This window comes from Ictidomys tridecemlineatus, chromosome 7 (genome assembly GCF_052094955.1).
Source record: "Ictidomys tridecemlineatus isolate mIctTri1 chromosome 7, mIctTri1.hap1, whole genome shotgun sequence".
Classification (NCBI taxonomy): Eukaryota; Metazoa; Chordata; class Mammalia; order Rodentia; family Sciuridae; genus Ictidomys; species Ictidomys tridecemlineatus.
In genome coordinates, this window is record NC_135483.1 from 51,680,984 (window position 1) to 51,700,704 (window position 19,721).

The following is a 19,721-nucleotide window of genomic DNA, read 5'->3' on the forward strand; positions in this document are numbered from 1 at the left end:
TAAGTTTAAATGTTCTTAAAGTTTGTACATATGAAACTCTGAAAAAAAATCTTTTTTTTTTTTGGTCATAAGATCACTATCCTGGACTGCTGATGGGTACAAGTTTCTCTTTGGGGTAATGAAATGTTCCTAAAATTAGATCCGGGTGACGGTTGCACAACTATGAATAAACCCTTTATAACCACTGAATCATACTCTTTATGAAGGGTGAATTTTACAGAGTGTGGATTATGTCTCGGTAAAACTGCTGTTAAGAAACAAAACATGTCCCTAAACGTTACTACAAAAATCCCCTCATTTCTGGCCTCTCGGTGTCTAAGACATAGTAAGCTATTCAGCACATACAGGTATCTGAATGTTGAACAGTATTTTAGTCCATTTTCTGCTGCTGTAATGAAATATCTGAAACGAGGTAATTTCTAGTGAACACAGATTTCATTCAGCTGGTATGCGTGGGAGCTGGGATGTCCATGGTGCAAGGACCTTTGTGCTGCCTCGTCCCCTGGAGTAAGGTGGAAGGGTGAGAGAGAAGCCAGAGAGTGCTGAACTTGCTCTTATGATAGATCCATACTTGCAGTGACAGATCACCCTCTTCTCTGATAATAAAATCCATTCATGGTTGCAGATCTCTTGTGACCTAATGACCTCTGATGAGGCCTCACTTCCCAGCACTGTTGCATTGGGGATTAAGTTTCTAACACACAAATTTTGAGAGACACATTCAAACCCTAGCAGATAATGCAGTTGAAGTAATCCAAACGGCACAAATAGGTCAGAGTGGGTGTAGGGGCTGTAAGAGTGGGAGTAAAACTCCCAGGGGAGAGGAAGGTCCCAAGGGTGGCAGGGATGTTGGCTCAGAAGGAAGACATGCCTCATCCAGATGGGAAGACTGTAGTTGAGTCTGGATGCAGGTTGGACACAAGTCCTGTGTTTGAAAGTTGGGTAGTATTTTATGATTCCAGTCCTGGTTACTGGGGTCTTCTACATCAAGGTGGGCTTGAGGCTGGAGAAAGCTGCATTTTGTGGAAGTTGGGGAGGTGAGGATGAGGTGAGCCATAAGTTCTTCATTTGCTATGTCTGGGTCCTGGCATTGCAAGGTGATAGATAGCCAAGGGGTGAGGGGAGGTAAGAAGTGGAGCCACGCCTGGGACTGGGCAGTTGTTGAAGGGCCGACTGGCAGCTTTGGGAGTGTGGGAGCTACTTTTGGAGTCAGTTTTAGTTTTTTCTTTGTGGTATTTTTATTTTTGATAACTCTCCATAAAGGAGTACCTTTTCAGTTCCCTTGGTGCTGATAGCCCTGTACTGGGGTATAATGTAGCTAGTGCCTTTTCAGATTTCCAGTTGCAAAGCTTAAGAGTTTCATTTGAGCACCTGCAGAGGCAGATGACTAAGATTTAGGAAGCCACACTTCCCCTCCTCAGAGGGCATTCAAATTCTCTTCCTGTTGGGTTTTATGCAGTAAGCTTTCAGATGGAAGATTCTGTCACTTGGCATTTTATTGTCAAAGGCAGACCTTTTAAATGTAGTCTTTTACTGAGGAATATTTAAATTCTGAAGCACCCTCTTTCAAAGGACAGAATCCACGAGCACCATAAGGAACTTGGGAGTACCGTGTGAGTCCTACTTCTGAGGGCTTCCACCCAACTTGTTTTTGTGTTTATGAAAAATAATACGTGCTCAAGGCAAATAAATTCAAATAGTATAAAGTGGTGTGCAGATAAAAGCCAAACTCTCTTTACCTGGACCCGTTTCCTGCAGATAACAACTGTCATGATTGGCCTTTTGGGTGTCTCACCAGAATTGTCCAGGCACGTAATGTGGGCAGCCACCTGCTTGTCCCACACATTGTCTTGTACTTTGTTTGTTTTAACTTCCTTGAATCTTGACCATTTTTCCTTATTTGGCATGTAAAGATTTTTTTTTAAATAACCCTATTGAGGTATAATTTGCCATAAATAATTACCATATAATTTACCTTAAAATTTGCTTTTTAATGAGGAATTCATTGATATTTAGTAAACTTAGCATTGTGCAGCCATCACCATAATCCTTTTAGAACCTTTCTGTCGCACTGTGCCTGTTTACAGTCCTGCATGTTCCTACCCCTAGGCAACCCCTAATCTACTTTCTGTCTCTGTACATTGATTTTACTCTTTTAAACAGAAGCTGCTGGTCCATTTTGTGGAAGTACAAAAATGTACATAACTGGTCTCTTTCCAAGCAGATTTAGTTTTTTTGCTGATGTATTATTCTAAAGCTTTCCTACTTCCTCCTAAAAATGTTTTGACAAGATGGAAATTTTGCCTTTCAGCCACACTTTGTAAGATTGATAAGAGAATTTTAGCTGAAATTGTTTATGGGTTTTCCAGTCATTAACTGTAGGACTGGGAGAATTTTAGGGCCTGGATAATTATCTGCATTTGAATAGAAACTGCCTGAGGTTGTTCTTGATTAGGTAGAATTCCATGCATTAAATGTGTATTTTATGGATGTGGATGAAGTGGAACTAAATATTTGCACATGATTGAGGCTGAAGGGAATTTATTATTTGGGTTTTCACTTTCATCTCTAAGTAGGAGGATTTCAGGAGCTGTGGAATGTTCAGGCATATAATTAAGAATATATTTTTCTAACTGTGTATATATAAATATCAGAATCAAGGGATCTAACAGGTTATATTCAGGATTCCTCCACATCTGAGCTTTCTGGGTATTGGTATGGTAGGGTGAAAAGACTAGGATCCAATGGCTAGTGTTTTGTTGTGTTTTTTTTTTTTTTTTTTGGAGAGGGAAGGGTACTGGGGATTGAACCCAGAGGTGCTGTACCACTGAGCTACATCCAGAGCCCTTTTAATTTTTTATTTTGAGGCAGGGTCCCACTGGGTTGCCCAGACTGGCCTCCAATTTGTGATCCTCCTTCTTCAACCTCCCAGATCACTAGAGTTACCGATATTTGTCACCGTGCCTAGAAAGTGGTTACTTGATTGAGATAAAAATGTGTTGGGGTTAGCTAGGGAAGTCAGTTAGTTAATTGTGGGAACTGAGAGGTGAAAATGACACTTCCTGTGTAACCACTTTTCTTCACCAAAATAATGAATCATTTCAAATGTTCTTGACAGGAGGCTTTGAGTGATTTCTGTTTATCAACCAATCGCTTCTGGAATTTTTGAAAACATTATATAGGAAATCTAGACTAGGAAAGATTTTAGAAAAAAATTAAATTCATTGGATCTTATGGTTGAAAGTAATGTGAATGACCCATCCTGTGCAGGTTTCTATCTGAGGTGTGCATCCTTCTATCATATCTGTTTGATATTTCTACATACCATATTTGTATATATCAGTCAAAAGGAAAGTCATTAATTCCAGGGATCCCAGTTCTTTAGTTTCTTCATGTTGAAGATTAGGCTTCATATGTCTCAGTTTTCTGGATTGGGTAACTGTATTACTTATCACTGATTAATAGATTATCTCAAAATTTAGTGGCTTAGGCATCAAATATTATCTCAGGAATAAGTTGAGAATCTTGGATTGAATTATCTGGATGGTCTGGCTGAGGGTTTCTTATGAGATTGCAATCAAGTTGACAGGGCTGCATTCAATGGAAGGTTGCATGGGCAAGAGGATCGTCTTTTAAGGTGGCTCACTTACATAGCTATTGACAGGAGACCTGTGTTCCTCACTGTGTAGCTTTCTGCATGGAGTTGCTTGAGTGTTTGCATGACACACTATCACATCAAGAGTGAGGAAGAAGGGCTGTAGATGTATCTCAGTTGATAGAGTGCTTGTCTGGCATGCATAAGGCCCTGGGTTCAATCTCCAGCACACACACACACACAAAGAAGAGGTAAGAATGTCTTTTATGATTTTACTTTGAAATATGTATAATATACTAAGTATATTATATATAATCACATATATAATCACTTTTGTATTTTATTGGTCACCCAGACCAACCCTGATACAATGTGGGAGGGTTTACCCAAGAGTGTGAGTACCAGCAGGTGGGATCGCTGGGGCCATCATGGAGACTGGTCACCATAGCAGCTGACTAGATGATGGTTATGGTAATGTTCTAGGGGATATTGGTGGGATCTTGTGATCCTCCTGAGCACAGTTCAACTTGACTGTCGATGATGAGTTGAGTTTGGCTGTGCTGAGCTTAATGTACAGTTGTGTGTTGCTTGATAGGGGTATGTTTTGCAAAAGATGTCTTTAGGTGATTTTTTTTTTGGCCTAATACCATGGAGTGTGCTTGCACAAATATAGATGGCATAGCCTACAGCATACCTTGGCTAAATGGTGTGGCATGTTGCTCCTAGGATGCAAATCTGAATAGCTTGTACTGTACTCAGTACTGAAGGTAGTTGTATACTAAACATAGAAAAGGTACAGTAGAAATTATGTATAAAAGACACACACACACACACACACACACACACACACACACACACACAAAGTGACGTACCTGTATAGAGCACTTAGCTTGAATGAAACTTGCAGGACTGGCAGTTTGCTCTGGGTGAGTTGGCGAGTGACTGGGAAGCGAAGCCCTAGGACTCCACTGTACAGTGCTGTAGTACTATGATATTTATAAAAAGTTTTCTTCAATAGTAAGTTAACCTTAGGTTAACTGTAATGCTCTTACTTCATAGATTTTTAACTTTTAAAACTCTTTTTGACTCTTGTAATACCACTTAGCTTAGGGCTGGGGTGTAACTTAGTGGTAGAGCACTGCCTAGTGTGCACAGGATCTCTATGCTAGTTCACATAGTCATGTGTTGCTTAAAATTGGGGGTAATTTGAGAAAGGTATCATTCGGCAATTTCATTTTTGTGTGAATATCATAGAATCTGCTTAGAAATTCAGATGGCTACCATGTCTATTATGCATTATGACCTCATGGATCCACCATTATGGACCAAAACATCATTATGTGGCAATGACTGTGTTTGAATGACTGCAACACCCCTTAGGGTTGCAGAGAAGATCATGGGAGAGAGTACATATAGATCACAAAGCCTAGTACCTAGTGTATGGCAAATGTGCAATTAATAGTGCTGTCAGAGTTCCCAAAATAGAGATGACTAAGTAAGACTGTTAAGTTAAATGGCTGCTGCCCCTAAGCCATGACCATGGGTCAGGGTCCACACTGTATCTGCCACATCATTGACTGTACAGAATATTAGATATAGGGAAATGGTTCTTATTATTTTCTGTCTGGATGACGTAGAATAAATGTCATTTTCTGTGTCTGAATGATTTCCCCAATTTATGTTTCAACCATGACTCCTGGTGCCCTGAGTCATTGTCATCTTAGGCTTCATCGTACAAGAGAAACTTAAATGCTTAAAAATTATTCTTCCTTGGTGTGTATTGACTGTTCTCTTCCTTTTTACCTGGCTTCCTCAAGATGTACCAGCAGTTCTTTTCCTTTTTAATGTTAGTGATACCAGCAGTTTCTAGACTCCAGATTGAAGAATGGAGACAGAGTCTGCAGCAATCCATTAGGATAGAGGTGGTGGTGTGACCTAGGCCTAAGGTGTGGTAGGAGGAATGGAAAGAAACAAAGCCGAAGGATTTGGTTGTGCACTAGCTGAATTAGTGTATGGGACCAGGAAGTTATAAATTGGGTGACTGCAGAGAGTGCTGTGTGTGTGTGTGTGTGTGTGTGTGTGTGTGTGTGTGTGTGACTTGAATCCAAGGACATTCATCACTGTGCTACATCCCCAGTCCATTTTATTTATTTATTTTTGAGACAGGGTAACTAAATTGCTGAGAGTCTTGCTAAGTTGCTGGGGCTGACCTCAAACTTGGTGATCTTCCTTCCCCAGCCTCCCTAGTTGCTGGGATTAGAGGCATGTGCCACCATGTGATTATGTTATTAAGAAACCAGAAAGAACAGAAAGGAAAAGAGAAAAGAATATCTGGTTTTGGAGGGGGAGAAGTAAAATTCAGTTTAGATTTTACATTGAAGGGAATGGGTGTTATCCACCCGATGGTTTTACTGGAGATTATGACCCCAGATGGCTATAATGTTCCTTGATGTTACTCTTTGAACCTCTTGCGATTCAGAGGGTATAAAGTTCTTACAGATAACATCTTGAGTTGGTCCAGGAAAAGGGATTTGTGGTTTATGGAAGAAAGGTAGAGAATAATTTTTTCCCCCCAGTACTGGAGGTTGAACCCAGGGAATCTTTACCACTGAGTTACATCCCCATCCCTTTTTATTTTACTTTGAGACAGGGTCTTGCTTACTTGCTTTGGTGAACTTGTGCTCCTTCTGCCTCAACTTCCTGGGTAGCTGGGATTATAGGCATGCACTACTATGCCTAGTAGAAAAAACATTTTTAAGCACCAAGAATTGTTACTTTTGAGTGTCACACTTATTCTTCATAGCAATTATATAAAGTATATTGGTTACCCTAGTTTTAAAAATATAGGAAAAATGGGACTGCAGTTACCAGCAGACCTGTTCAAGGTCACAGAGCTAGTAGATGTGGGAGCTAAGATTTGCATTCTACACTCAGTTTTTATCAATAAATCAATCTTCTTTTTATATCAGCATCAAAGGGCGTCATGGCTAGTTGAGTTGCTAGAATCAGAACGTTACAAAGGATATGCTCAGAAATTGCATGTGGACCCCAGGAACCAAATCTCCTGTCATCTTTTGCCCTTCATTTCTTTAGCCACTAGAGGATGTCTCCATGTGGTACTCTATCTCCCAAAGGGCACTGTTCCCTCCTGCTATTGAGGCTGGAGACTGTGTTTCCTTTTGTTAATCGGTAAGAGGTAGCAGCGAATAGCAAATGGAGGTCTGGTTTCAAATCCTATCCTTGAAAGCCTCTGGCACCATCCACTCCTCTTCCATCTTGGTCCTCTCCAGCCTCACCCTGATATACTGAAAAACCAGGAAGGACAGTTCTGTGTGGCTCCCACCATTGATTGTATTATGTCAGTGTGGAAGAGGGAGGGTTGGTTGGCAGATAGATTTTCTCACAGGCTCCTAAATCCTCTCTCGCAAATAATATCAATCACAATTTCCAATAACTAATTCTGGAACATTTACCATGTATGGAAAGATTTGTGGATACAGAAAGAGTTAATCCTTTATAGCAACTGAATTAGATTTAATTTTTTTTTTTTTAGTTATAGATGGACACAATACCTCTATTTTATTTATTTATTTTTATGTGGTTCTGAGACTCGAACCCAGGGTCTCACATGTGCTAGGTGAGCACTCTACCACTGCCATAACCCAAGCCCCTGAGATTTTTATTGTCCCACTTTAAAAAAAAAGTTGTCGATGGACCTTTATTTTACTTATTTGTATGCAGTGCTGAGATTCGAACCTAGGACCTCACACATGCCAGGCAAGCGCTGAGCCACAACTCTAGCCCTATTGTCCCACTTTTATTGAAGAAGTTTGTTTCACCAGTTTACACATTTAGTAAGTGGTAGATATTTAGCAGCATTTGGCATCCCTGGAGTTTCAGACTTTGATGTTCTGTGCTAGGATGCTGAGTTGTCTCTTCACGTGAAACCTCTTCCAAACAAAAGCCATTTCATCCACAGCTAGTCTTATATCATTTGGTTTTGATGGCTGCTACGTGGAGGGGCCGTAAGGGCATATGGGCTGTAACGGCATATATGGTTGAGACAGCTAGTGGTTCTCCTCTCTTAGAAGGAATCTTCTTGTAGGTATTGCTGTGGGGTCCCGAGTTCCAAGGAAGACTAAACGCGGCCACATCTCAACAATGTTGGGTGAGGGTGGAGGAAGTGAACTGCTTAGTAGTGGCCCAGGGACTCTATGAAAGCTACCTGATAAGTGTACCATTGTACCTGGGAAGTTGCGCTGAAGTCTTGCCCAGGAGGAGTGAAGGGCTTGGGAGACATACTGATCTTTTGAAGATCAGTATGTTTTCATAAACCAGGATATTAGATGAGATTAGCATTTAAAAGGGAGTCTCAATTATTCAGTGCACCAATTAATACTTGAGGGTGTTCATGTGCTAGATATTTTGCCATGAAATGTGTTTACTGTGATTAATAAAGCAGGTTTATCAGTATAATGATGTATTAGTACCAGAGGAATATACCTGACAAGCAAATGGAGTCATTGGTGAGTTTGCTTCCCTTCTGTAGGTGGCCAGTTTTTACTGGCCTCCTCATCTTAACACCAGGCTTTGTTCTTGACCCTCCTCTCAATTTTCTGTCCACACTGGCCCTGTAGGTGATCTTACTTAGTACCAGGGCTTTGAATACCACTGAGACACTGACTCTTCAAGCCAAAACTTCACCCCCTCCCAAACCCCCTATTCCTAGAAGTCACTGTTGTGGGTGGGAAAAAAAAAATAATTTCCAGGACTTGGGAGAAGACTGGTTAAACCACTTTCCCCCTCCATTACCCTCTTTTTAAAAATGTTATTTTAAGTATGGTTAAAATTGTTCCTCTTCATTAACAGAAGCATGAAATCAGATATTTTATTTCCTAGCCCTTAGGCAATACTTAGTGTGTGGATGACTCTTACTGGGGAGAAAATGTCAGGATTTATCTTCTTTGTGGGTTGGATTAAGGGTGAGCTGTAATGTTGAGGGCAGGTGAGGTTGGATTCTAAACAGTTCATCCTGGAGCTATGCATCTTAATGTTTAAGTCGTTTCAAACAATGTTTCTTCAAGCTATAAATGTGAAAACAATTTGGCTAGTGTATTGCTGATGATTTGTCGTCTCCATCTTGTCCAAATCAACTTAAAAAGTCGCTAAAGCTCCCTACTGTGGGTAAGAGAAGTGTCCTGGATGGGCGGCAGTGTGTATCATGTCCTGAAGGTTACCTAGCTCTTTGTAATACTGCTCAGTGACCAGGATGATGTAGTGTAGTAGGTGGACTGCAATGGGGTTGGTAACAGAGGCCTAAGAGTCTTGTGTGCCTCATTAAAGAAGTAAATTTGGTCTTAAGGGCCATGGAAGGTCTTTGTTTATAACCAGGTACTACAAAGTGAGTTAGAAGTTGGTTTTGTTTTTAATAGAACTGGGGATTAAACCCAGGAATGCTTTGCTACTGAGCTACATTACCTTTGAAAAATTTGAGACAGTCTTAATAAGTTAACCAGGCTGATCTCAAAGTTATGATTCTCCTGCCTCAGCCTCCCCAGTAGCTGAGCTTACAGACATGTGCCACTGTGCTCGGAGAGCCAGTTTTTAAAAGTAGTGGCACACACGTATAATCCTACCATCTTGGGAGGATTGCAAGTTCAAAGCCAGCCTCAGCAAAAGCAAAGCACTAAGCAACTCAGTGACACCCTGTCTCTAAATAAAATACAAAATAGGGCTGGGAATGTGGCTCAGTGGTTTAGTGCCCCTGGATTCAATCACCAGTACCAAAAAAAAAAAAAAAAAAAAAAGATTTTCCAGCCTATGATATCAACGTCCTATGCTTTTATAGGTTGAGTATCCTTTGTTTGAAATGCTTGGGTTGCTGCCCTCCCCTTCTCTTCCTCTTGTTAATGTAAGTGAAATCAGCTGTGCAAACTGTGGCACATAGGTGGTGGTTCTTTAGTGGTAAATAAAAAACAATAACGAAACATGCAGCTAGAATACAAGAGCAGAGAAAAACCTACCAGCACTTGGGTGTGACTCAGCTGACAGATCTTGGCGTTGGTGTTTGTGTAACGTAAGACTGGTTGTTATTTTTACAATAATAACTATTTAAAATTTGTTATTTTAAAAAAGACTTTGTGTTTGGAGCCAGGCAGATATAATAGTGGGGAACAACCATGAATGTCTTCATTATTCATAAACTCGTATGCCTAATATATATAGATGAGAATGAGGAAATGTCAGAATCCTGCTTATACATTAAGTTCTTGAAAATAAGTGAGGGTTATATTACAACATTTACCTTCAAGTTACAAGTCAAACACAATTACCACAGACCCTCGGTGCCTCTCTAGTATTATCTAATGTATCGCTTTCTTTCTTCTGTTCAGTTCTCCAAGAGGTCTGCTCTATCTTCACTTCTTTACTTTTAGCCCTGGTCATTAGACTTCTTCCTTCTGCGACTTTCCTGACTGCTGTTGTCCGCATCCCGTCTCCTCCTGCTTGCCACTGGTTCGGCCTTCCTTATGTTACTGGACATTTCTGTTGCGTGAGGTGCTGTTTCCCCGTTCTTCTTCTTGAACCTCTATTCCAAAATCTTTCTGGTTGAACTTGTACGGTGTTGCTCATACTTCTTGGATCAGTTCTTCAAGACGACATTCTCTGTCCGTCCTTTACAAGTTCATGGTTCTCTGTCTCCCTGGGTGCATTCTGTCAGAGCTTAGGGCCTTTCTCACAGTTTTAGCTTCAATTTTATGCTCATGATTTAGAAACCTGTTCTTTGGCTGTTCCTCAGCATCCCATTTCCAACTGCTCATGTAGTATATCTACTTGGATATTCCTTGAACTTGATCAAATGAAATTCAGTTTTCTTTAAACCTTCTTAACCTTTTGCATTCTTTTTGGTTTGGTGACACCACTGTCTAACCAGTCTTTTGAGAGTCATTCTTTTCTCTTTTTTTTTTTTAGCTTCTGTGTGCAGTAGTTTAGTGTGTAAATTTTATCTTCTGAGTCTTTCTCAGCATTCACTTTACTCCTATCATAAGCCACCAAGGATCCCCCCACCAAAACCGCACCCAATCGTGGAAACGTGAGAGCTCTCCTAGCTGGTCTGTCTGTCTCTGGGTTTGGTCTCACCTGATCCTCCAGTCTCCAGAGGCACTCACATAAGTGGCTGATCCCAGTGTGTCACCGCTCTGGCTTCTAGTCTCCAACATATAGGTACTTTCCTTGCTCCCATCTCCACTGCCCTTTGTCCGGAGCCTCCTGGTCCCCTGTGTTTGCCTTGCTTCTGCTCCTATGCCCCACTGCTCTGGCCCAGGCTTGCGTTTTCTGCCTTTGGGTAAAGCTCAGCACTCTCAGCCTGGCAGGGAAGGTTCTCCAAACCTTACTTTCTAACCTAGATAATTTATTCCTGTTCTTAGAATGGACCTGTCTTTGTGTGTGTTGCTGTCTATTCAGTCCAAGTGCTGCTTCTTATTCAAATGCTGTGCACTCCAACCTGGCTTAATCCTATTTTTTTTTTCTGTTTTGTTTTGAGATGCAACAGATTTGAAAGCCCTCCTCAGGGTGTAAGACTTGATTCCTGGTTCTCATGAGAGGACTCCCCTGTGATTTTAGCTAAATTAAATGAATGGTTTGATCTACAGTGTTCTCATGGATAAAATGACAGTGATGATATAACAACATTGCCTCAGAATTTTTTTTTGAAGCTGTGAGTATATTGAAAACAAAAGGGGACTATATAAGGTAGAAACAATAAACTGATAAACATAATCCTATAGTATTTATTATATAACTAATAATAATGGAAAAGGAAACTTTCACCTATGTCTTATTACTCATAGCTCTAGGACCTCAGCCATAAAGAAAAAGGACAAATTCAGGGCTGGGGTTGTAGCTCAGTGGTGAAGAGCTCGCTTGGCATGTGTGAGGCACTGGGTTCCATCCTCAGCACCACATAAAAATAAATAAAGGTATTAAAAAAGAAAAAGAAAAAGGACACAGTCAGATTGGATCCCTGGTGGTATCTCAGGCTGAGAGTAGAGGGAGACAAAGGTGGCCGGCAGGGCAGGCTAGGGTCATGAAGGCTGGGTTAGGTCTGGGATTGGATTGTTTTGGAGTTAATTACAGGTATTCGTATAAGAATGTAATCTCAGTTGGAATTTCTTGTAGCAAATGTACAGAGTTTAGGGGGAGATAATTATAAGATATTTCCCAAGTGCCTTTTGAGGTTTCATAGGATTAGCTTGTATGGTCTATTTGAATGCTTGACTACTTCCACACAATGTACTTGTTAGTTTTGCACTGTGGCATTTGTGAGGATTAATGGCTGCATTAAGAATAAACCCAAGACTCTGAGAGATCATTGTGAAAACATTGTCAAAATCCCCAGTCTCTGTGGCCATAATCTTTTGATCGAATTGAGTAATGTGGCTTCTTATCCTTTGCGGAGGAGGGTCTTGTCCTGTCATGTTCATTGGGGACTCCTGCCATTCTTGCCTTTTCTGGACTTGTGAAAGGGTGGCAGATTTGCTGCATTCATCTTAATCCTTAGTTTTACATTGATTATTTGTTCCTGTGAAAAATGATAGAAATGTTGATTCCAGTTGTCTTGGCAAGATATATTTGCAAATTTGTATGGGTAAAGGAAGAGAAAACCAATATAAACAAATTTTGAATTTTTATTTTACTATCAACATTATATTTAAAGATGTGTGGCAGGTAAAGAAAGCCTGCTTCATTCTGAACTATTTTTCTTAGATTTTAGATTTTTCTAACTAAAATGATTATAATAAATATTTGTTTATATTGCTCACTAGAGAGGATCAAACACTTTACATACCAAAGCTGCATTTCACTTCTGTACATATATTGCATTTTAGTACCATCAGTAACTTCCCGAATCAAACTGTAATTCAGTCCACACATGATTTTTTATTAACTGGTCCCCTCCCACCATCTGTTTTAGAAATGTATACGAAGGCCCCCAGTGGATGCCTGAGAGTATATACATGGTGTCAAACCCTGTATGTGTTGTTTTTTTCTGTACATACAGTCCTATAATAAAATGATTTATAAATGAGACTCAAATATGGGGAAAAAGGCATACTCATACATTGCTTGGTGGGACTGCAAATTGGTGCAGCCAATATGGAAAGCAGTATCCAGATTCCTTGGAAATCTCGGAATGGAACCACCATTTGACACAGCTGTTCCTCTCCTCAGTCTATACCCCAAAGACTTAAAAACAGCATACTACAGGGACACAGCCACCTCAATGTTTATAGCAGCACAAGTCACAGTAGCTAAACTGTGGAGCCAACCTAGATGCCCTTCAGTGGATGAATGAATAAAAGAAAAATGTCATATATATGCAATGGAATTTTACTCAGCAATGAAAGAGAACAAAATTATGGCATTTGCAGGTAAATGGATGTCGTTGAGAAGATAATGCTAAGTGAAGTTAGCCAATCTCCAAAACACAAATGCCCAATGTTTTCTCTGATATAAGGAGGCTGACTCATAGTGGGGCAGGGAGGGGGAGCATGGGAGGAATAGATGAATTCTAGATAGGGAAGAGGGATGGGAGGGAAAGGGAAGGGGCAAGGGATTAGCAAGGATGGTGGAATGTGATGGACATCATTATCCAGCATACATGTATGAAGACACGAATTGGTGTCAACATACTTTATGTACAACCAGAGATATGAAAAATTATGCTGTTTATGTGTAATAAGAATTGTAATGCATTCTGTCATTTATTTAAAAAAATAAAAAAATAAGTGAGACACAGTAAGTTTAACAACAACTAATAATAAAACAGAGCAAATATATAATATAAAAATTATTAAATTATTATAATATAAAAATTATTAAAAACTTAAAAACTAATTTAATTCTAATTTTGTTTTTTAGGATGTTTTCGAATTATTACTCTATGTATGCTGCAAAATATATAAACCCAGGTCTGTTGTAAACATTTTCTATCACTTGTCTTTTAACATTTTTTATTATAATATTTTAAATTATATGTAGTGAAATTCGTTAGTCTTCTAGTAACTTTTGAATTTTTTTAATCTTAAATCATCTATACTCAAATCATAAATGTAATATCTGATAGATTTTCTAGCATTTTTCTTGTATAGATTTTCTAATGTTTATGTGTAAGTTTTTTATTCCATCATGAATTTCTGACTTAGGCTGGAAAATGACTTCTTTTCTTCACTCATATAATATTTTTATATATTAGTTATATTTTCAAATATTAAATTACTTTGTAGTCATGGAATTATTTCTGAATTTTAGTTTGTTTCTATATTTTGTTTATTTTGATGCTAGCATTGTATCTTTAAATGCCATATAAACTAAAGCCCGTATTCCTTCAATTAAAAAAAGTTTATATTTTCTCTTACATATTGTTACATATCTGAAACAAATTTTATGTGACTAGCAAGGTATTAAATAAAAATTGAAACCCTCTTTCTTGAACCTCTCCCTTGTTCCCTTCTACCCTTCTTTCCTTTCCTGGGATTGAACCTAGGTCCTCATGCATGCTAAGTATATGCTCTACCACTGAGCCCCATGACCTGCCTTCTATCTTTTCTGTTGTTGTATGTGCTTTTGGTGTCCATATCTAAGAAAATATTGCATAATCCAGGCCATGTAATTTATGTCTGTGTTTTCTTAGAATTTCATAGTTTAAGCCCTTACATGTAGGTCTTTGGTTCTAAGTGTGTGCTTTGAGGAATGGATCCAATTTTGCACTTTTTTGTGTGGATAGCCATTTTCCCCAACCATTTTATGAAAAGTCTATTTTCTTTTTTAAAAAAATTTTTATTGTTGTCAATGGACCTTTATTTTATTTATTTATATGTGGTGCTCAGAATTGAACCTAGGGCAAGTGCTATTCCACTAAGCCACAACCCCAGCCCACGAAAAGTCTATTTTCATCATTGGATCATCTTGGCATCTTGTAAAAAATCAATTGACCTTAAATGTGAATTTTGCCTCTGTACTCTTAATTCTTTTCCAAGGATCTGTAGGTCTTATCTCTAGACCCTTGTCCTATTCTCTTGATTATATATAGTAATGTGGCAAGTTTTGAAATTAGAAAGCATAAGTCTTCTAATATACTATTTCTCAAGATTATTCCAGCTATTTTGGCTATTCAATTTCCACATGAATTTTAGGATGAACTCTTAAATTGCTGAAAGGAAATCAGCTGGGATTTTGATAGGTATTACATTGAATCTGTCAAGTGATCTGGAACGCCATCTTAACAATATCATGAGACTGATATGCCACCTACTGATGCGCTAACAAGGCACCTCCATCCTAACATATTAAGTCTTCAGATCCATGGGTATGGGGCATCATCCCACCCATTTAAGCTGTCTGATTTCTTTCAAAAATATTTTATAGTTTTCAGAGTATCAATTCTGCTTTTCTTTTGTTAAAGAAAATTTGCTGTTGCAAATAGAACTTATCTTAATTTCATTTTCATGTTATTCATTACAGTTGACCAGATACTTGACAACGTTTGTATATTGGTCTTACTTCCTGTAAGCTTGCTAAACTTGTTATGTAGTTCTAATAGTTTTTAATGGATTCTTCAGTTGTTCTATATATGAGATAATGTTATCTGTAAGTAGAGATTATCTTCTTCATTTACAAAACAGATGCCTTTCATTCACAATAGGTTTGATACTGAAGGTGAAAGTGTTGTGGTATAATCAAGGCACTCTAGAAAGAGAGGGATACATGAATAAAGGCACTGTGGTAGGAGAACAGAAAGTTGAGGAAATGCCATCACCCTGGATTTCTGGGTCTCGTTTAGTGGAATTAAAGTTAAAGGTCAGTTAGGACCCAGTTTTGGAGTGTGAGGAATCCCTGAGAGGATGTCTGAATTTTATTTATTTATAAGTATTGGAAAGCTACTAAAAGTTTTGAGCCGGACACTGACAAGTATGTAATCCAACAGATAGATGTCTGTGTGTCAGGTACTGTTGTAGGCACTTTGAGGTATGTCTGTTTTTTTTTTTTTTTTTTTTTTGTGGTGCTAGGGATTGAACCCAGGGCCTGTGCATGCAAGGCCAGCACTCTATCAACTGAGCGATATCCCCAGCCCAACTTTGGGTATGTCAATAAGGAAAAAAGGAAAAAAAAAAAAAGGAAGAAAAAAATTTCTGCTGTTAGAATTTATGTTGGGGGAGACAGACAATAATGAAGATACATAATAAGTATATCACATATTAGGTATATATTCCATTATAAAATTAAATAGAGTGGGGCAGTGAGGTTGGTTGCACATGTAGGGGCTTTAAGGTAAAGAACGTAGTTGTGTGATTTGAAATAGGTGGTCAAGGTAGAGTTCAGAATAAAGGTGGCAGATGATAGAACCCAGTAGTTCATCAGGGAGGACAGTCTAGAAAGCCAGGGGTGGTGTGGCATGAGGGAGCAGGTAGGTGGAAAGTCTGTAGGCAGGCGTGTGCTGGAGTATTGTATGACCTAATGTGATGCTTTAGTTTTACAAGTGGAATTCCTTTTCCACTTGGTTGTGTATTTTTATACCTTAGCAAAGTCTAGCGCTTAAATACCCTGATCAGCTCTACTTTGTTTTTTAGACTTAAGAGAAATACGATTCTTAAACTGTAGGTATTGTTTACTACAGATAGGGTTCAAGTGTTTCTCGAAGTGTACTCATGGACTATCAGTATCAGAATCACTTGAGAGCCCAGTTACAGATCCAGATATCTGGGCCCTGTCTTGGGGGCAGAGCCGGATGGTAATTAACACAGGCTCCAGAGAGTCAGCCTGCGTTCAAATCTTGGATCTGCCCCTTACTCGGTGGTCTTGGGCCAGATATGTAACCTTTTGGCACCTCTCTAATGATACTATCTCATCCATAAAATCGTTGTGAGATTAAAATGCTATGAAGTGCTCAGAGCGCTGCCAACAGACAATGCCTTGTCATTACTAAGTGTTTGATACTGTTGTTTTGTTTTTATGGATGCATGATCTCTGAAGATAAGACAAATAATTTTCAGACCCTGTAGTGAACCGGGTGGATCATTTGGCCATGTGCAATGGAGTATACATTATTGCTACTTCTAGAACTACAGTAGTATGGTGTCTTTGTTAGAATATAAACCAACTAGTTTTTAAATTTCCCAGATACAGTGGTTTATTTAGCAACTGATGCCATTGTTCTGGTGTGTATGACTGCTAAGCATGTTGTGCTCATTTCCAACAACCCCATGAAATAGGGAGATATTGGCTTAATTTTATAGATGAAAAACCTGTGTTCATGGACGAAGTGACATGGCCAGTGAGCTATGGAATGCCATGGATATTTTATTTTTCCTGACTCCAGAGCATCCACTCCTTCCTTGATACTGTCTTCTACTTATTACCCTTTGAATCTTGTAAATGTGTACTTTATAGTCAGATGTGTTTGTTCAAATTTTTCCCATACTGATAAAACCCTCATCGGTCATGCTTTATTAGTGGTGAGTCACATCATCCTATAGGATTGAGAACTTAAGAAAAAATATATATATATTGTTTTGGATCTTTACAAGTGTGGTGAAACAGCACTGGAAAAAACCAAAGTATTTTTTTTCCATTCTCACGGTCACTCAGTCTACCACAAAATGCTTTTGTGACCAAATGTGTGTGAGCTTTTCCCACTCACACATTTTCCAAGTAGCTCTGCAGTGGACACAGGCCTGATGTCCTCTGATTGAGTTCATTCTGACACTGTGGACCTGGAGGTTGCATGATTACACAGGCTGAGAGCTCAGTCTTCTAAGACACTCTCCTGCTTCAGATGCCAGTCCCAAGTCTGGGCCACTGGGGCTTTTGACCCAGCTGTGAATTGTAGTTCTCATAAATCTCTTAGTAATTTGCTTGAGTAACTAAAAAACAAAACAAAACAAAACACCTCAGAAATACTTTACAGATAATTTCCCATTTATGACAGAGGTTTCTCATGCATAGCCAGAGGGAAGGGATGCGTAAGGTGAAGTCCATGGGGAGGGGCACAGAACTCCATTTCCTTTCCATCTGTGCCATGGTCCAGGAACCTCCCCCTGTTCACTTGTCTGGAAACTCTCAGAACTTGGTTCTTTGGGATTTTTATGGAAGTTCCATTGTGTAGGCATGAGTGATTGAATCATTGGTCATTGTTTTATCAACCCTCAACCTGTAGCCCTTCTCTCCGTCCTGGAGATCAGGAGTAAGACTGACAACCCGCAAGTCACATGGTTGGTTTGCCTGACTACCTGATCCCTTCCTAGCTAGCTAGGGTCCCCCAGCCACCAGCAGAAGATAGCCCTCTGGAGATTCCAAGTAGTGTAGGAACTGTATGTCAGAAAAAGGGATGAAGACCAAATATATATTAATATCATAATAAGATATTTTTGAAAGCTGTTCTATTTGCAAGTTTCCAGTACCAAAACTCACTATAAGGTGTTTTTCTACCCCATCCCCAGTACTGACACACCCAGGTGGTAGACAACCTCCAGGATGCTATCCAGTGATCCAGCATTCACTCCTGGATATAGTCCCCTGCCATGCACTAGACTAGGTTTAGTTTGTGTGTGACCAGCAGGATATGGCAGAAATGATGGCAAGTGACTTCTGAGATGGGGTTATAAAAGACTGAAGCTTCCATCTTGGCCTCTTTTTCTCGTCACTTTCTGGGGGAAGCTAAGTGCCAGGTTGTGAGCACCCCTATGAAAGGCCATTGTGGGGAAGGAAAAAAACTCCAGCCAGTAGCCACCTGAGTGAGCTTGGCAGTGGCTCCCCCAGCTGGACTCAAGCTTGCCTGCAACCTCATGAGATCCCCAAGCAAGAACCACCCAGCTGAGCTATTCCCTGATACCTCGCCTTCAAATTTGTTAAGCAGCCTTGGTACTAGCAATCCTCCAATTCCTTTTGCAAAATTACAAATTACCCCCTTTCTCCCAGCATTCTAGAGTTGCTCAGTGCTTGCCTCTCTCCTCTTCTTTTTCTCATAACATTTCATGTAGTTGCCTAATTTACTTCTTTATTATGCTTGTTAACCTAGACCCTCTGTGTTCTACCTGTTTTTCCACTGAATATACTGTTGACTGTGTTGCTGTTGCTAAAACTTGAAAAGTGAATGTATCAGTGAAGCCCTCAGTGTGTGGCAGTACTCTGAGCAGCTTAGCGATGAATTGTTTGTGTATGTGTCAACTTGAGTGGGCCATGGGTTGCCCAGACTTTGGGTCAAACAGCCTGGATTTGTTTCTGAGGATGTTTTTGGATAAGATGAGTGTTTCATTTGATAGAGAAGTAAAGCAAACCTCCATCCCCATGTAGGTGGGCTCCCGCAATCCACTGGAGGCCTGAGGAGAATAAAAAGGCTGCGTTAGAAGGGAACCCTTGGGACCTTTCTTCACCTGTCTTTAGCTGGGACCGTGGTCTTTTCCTGCTTTCAGACTCTGACTGGAAATTAACATCCTTGCCTCTCCTGGGCTGCTGGCTGGCCAACTACAGATCTGGGGATTTCTCAGCCTCCAGAGTGGCAAGAGAGATATATCTCCTACAGTGAAGTCTGCCTAATACGGATGACTTAAGACACATGAGCTGAACATAGTCATTCTGAGATGCTGCATGCTGGGCAGGCCTGCCCCTAGCAGCCCCCAGTGAACCTTGTTTCTGGTAGAGTTTTCAGTGATGCAGCTTTTAATTTCTGCTGCAGAAATGCTCTTGGTTTTTAGGGAGAAGTCTTTCTTGCTTCTCATGCAGAGTAAAATCTGGAAGAGGAAGTCATTGTGAGTCATGTTTCAGTTTTTGTTTAAAAGTAAGAAATGGTGATAGAGAAAAAATCATTAGGGCTCAGATCTGCATTTTTAAAGCAGTGATCTTCCTATAAAGGTAAGTATTACCATGGTTTCTGTTTCACAGCTTGTTTCTGTAAGTCATTTTGCCTCATCCTGTAGTTAGTGCCCTATGATTTCCAGTTCTTAAAATGGGGAGGTCAGTTTTCTCTAGAGGATTACTTTCCTAAACCAAATCTTCTTATGGAGAATATGAATTTAGAATTGCTCTCTGTTTTGATCAACATGTGGGTTAAGTGTTCAGCACACGCTTAGGG

General features: G+C 39.7%; 1 protein-coding gene across 2 annotated transcripts in view; it reads left to right on the top strand.

Moving 5' to 3' along the window:
* Positions 1–19,721, top strand: part of Tpd52 (tumor protein D52) — a 102,410-nt gene that overhangs the window by 26,256 nt on the left and 56,433 nt on the right. The window contains exon 2 of one of the 2 annotated variants that reach the window (XM_078016985.1): positions 13,514–13,563. The exons of the other annotated variant lie outside the window; for it this stretch is intronic. Coding sequence (XP_077873111.1) covers positions 13,515–13,563 — 49 coding nt within the window. The 5' untranslated portion in view covers position 13,514. The remainder of the gene's footprint in view (positions 1–13,513; positions 13,564–19,721) is intronic. 2 annotated transcript variants of the gene reach the window in all.